The sequence below is a fragment of the Galeopterus variegatus genome, unplaced genomic scaffold (genome assembly GCF_000696425.1).
Source record: "Galeopterus variegatus unplaced genomic scaffold, G_variegatus-3.0.2 Scaffold471, whole genome shotgun sequence".
NCBI classification, from domain to species: Eukaryota; Metazoa; Chordata; class Mammalia; order Dermoptera; family Cynocephalidae; genus Galeopterus; species Galeopterus variegatus.
Window position 1 is genome coordinate 638,209 of NW_007726582.1, and position 1,655 is coordinate 639,863.

General features: G+C 33.1%; 1 protein-coding gene across 1 annotated transcript in view; it reads right to left on the reverse strand.

The window, feature by feature from the left end:
* Positions 1-1,655, reverse strand: part of MYOM1 (myomesin 1) — a gene marked incomplete at its 5' end in the record, with an annotated part of 106,301 nt that overhangs the window by 97,837 nt on the left and 6,809 nt on the right. The window contains one exon of the mRNA XM_008569167.1: positions 1,168-1,332. Within this exon, the coding sequence (XP_008567389.1) occupies positions 1,168-1,332 (165 nt within the window). The remainder of the gene's footprint in view (positions 1-1,167; positions 1,333-1,655) is intronic.

Below are 1,655 nucleotides of genomic sequence, written 5' to 3' on the forward strand. Positions count from 1 at the left end.
CAGGACTTGCAGATAAATATGTATGTACCCAGGGAGAAGTTCAATTTCTTAAATTTCAGTCCTTTTTTTTCACTGCCTATGCATAATAGGATGCAGATAGGTCAGAGAAAGTACAAATTTTCCTGTGAAGCTTTTCCTGTGTTATACCTAATGTTTTGCCCATACAAGCGGAGTGCAAAGTGCTCGGAACTTAGAATGAAAACCACCAGGTCTTGAGATCTCAGGTGGCCAGAATTTGGCTGTGTGATTTGGGGCAAATCCCTTATTCTTTCCAGACAGTTTCAATGTCTTGGTCTATTGGATAAGATAATCTGATACAGTAACTCAGTATATTTGGATCTAAGATTTATTGTTATTTTAGAAATAACATTATTTCTTAAGTTCAATGCTTCAACTAATCAACTTGTTTTGATATCTTTTTTGTTTTGTTTCATTTCGTTTGGTCTGAAGCATTACCTAGACTTTAAATAGACTTTAACCCAAATAGAATTTAGAAGGGCAAATTAAATTCTTGTTTCTTTCTCACAACCAAGTATCATGACTCTAGGCCCTTTTGAAACAAAGTAAGGCTATACTGTGATTTAAAGCCAGAATCAGAGGAACTGACGTGACAGGATCCTCTTCCTATTCTACCTGCCTCAGTTATAATATGACATAAAACAAAAGGATCGTTTTATCTACTTTTGTGTTGTTAAGGGACATCGCATATTTTATATATGGAATATACTTACCAGAAACTTACAATCATAAAGAGCCTTTAATACACTAGAACAAAAGGGCCGAGGCCTGAATTTTGTCTTAATTTATTCTGTTGTTTAATTAATAATATCAGAATTCTATTGTTTCATAAGGTTATATATTTTTTAAAGTTCCATATAGTTTCTATTGTATAAATGATGTCTATGAGAAAGAGTATTTTACCAAAAATTATTAACTTCCAAAATAAATATACATTTTAAAAAAAATTCTTTCCACATATTACTTGGTTATAAAGAAAATATCATCTCCACAAATATATTAGGAAAGTGTTGCTACTTCGATATATGCATATAAAAACTTTTAAACGTATGATGTCCTCTCTAACTTCCAGATTCTGCCAGCTCTGATTATCAGATCTGCAACCTCTGTGAGTAAGAACCTACGTGACAATTCATTACAAAGACTCACCATTTCTGTACCACTGGATCTCTGGCTGGAAACGTTTAATTTCAGGAGAGATAACTACACGGCAGCCTAGACTCATCGTCTCTCCCTCTCTCCCAAAAGACACATCAAACTTTTCATCAAAGTGGATCTCAAACTTGGATGCATAACCATAAGGGGTCACAGCAACTGGGTGCAACAAAAACAAATATCAGTAATTAGTGTATCTCTCATCAAAGAGACACTAGCATTTTAATAAGCACAGGCAGAAAGCAGTCACAACAAACACTGATCAAATGATTTGTTTGGGCAAAAATTAAATCCTCTATAAGAAGTATGTAAAATATATGCATAAATCATTTGTATGGAAATTCTTCATTGGTCGTGTAAGCTAAATACTGGTTTTTATTATTGTAATGAGTAGAATTTAAAGGGTCAGATTAATGTCTTAAATGCAAATTAATACCACATTTGGCCTAGACTTAAATAGTTAGCTGAAATATATGTACTTT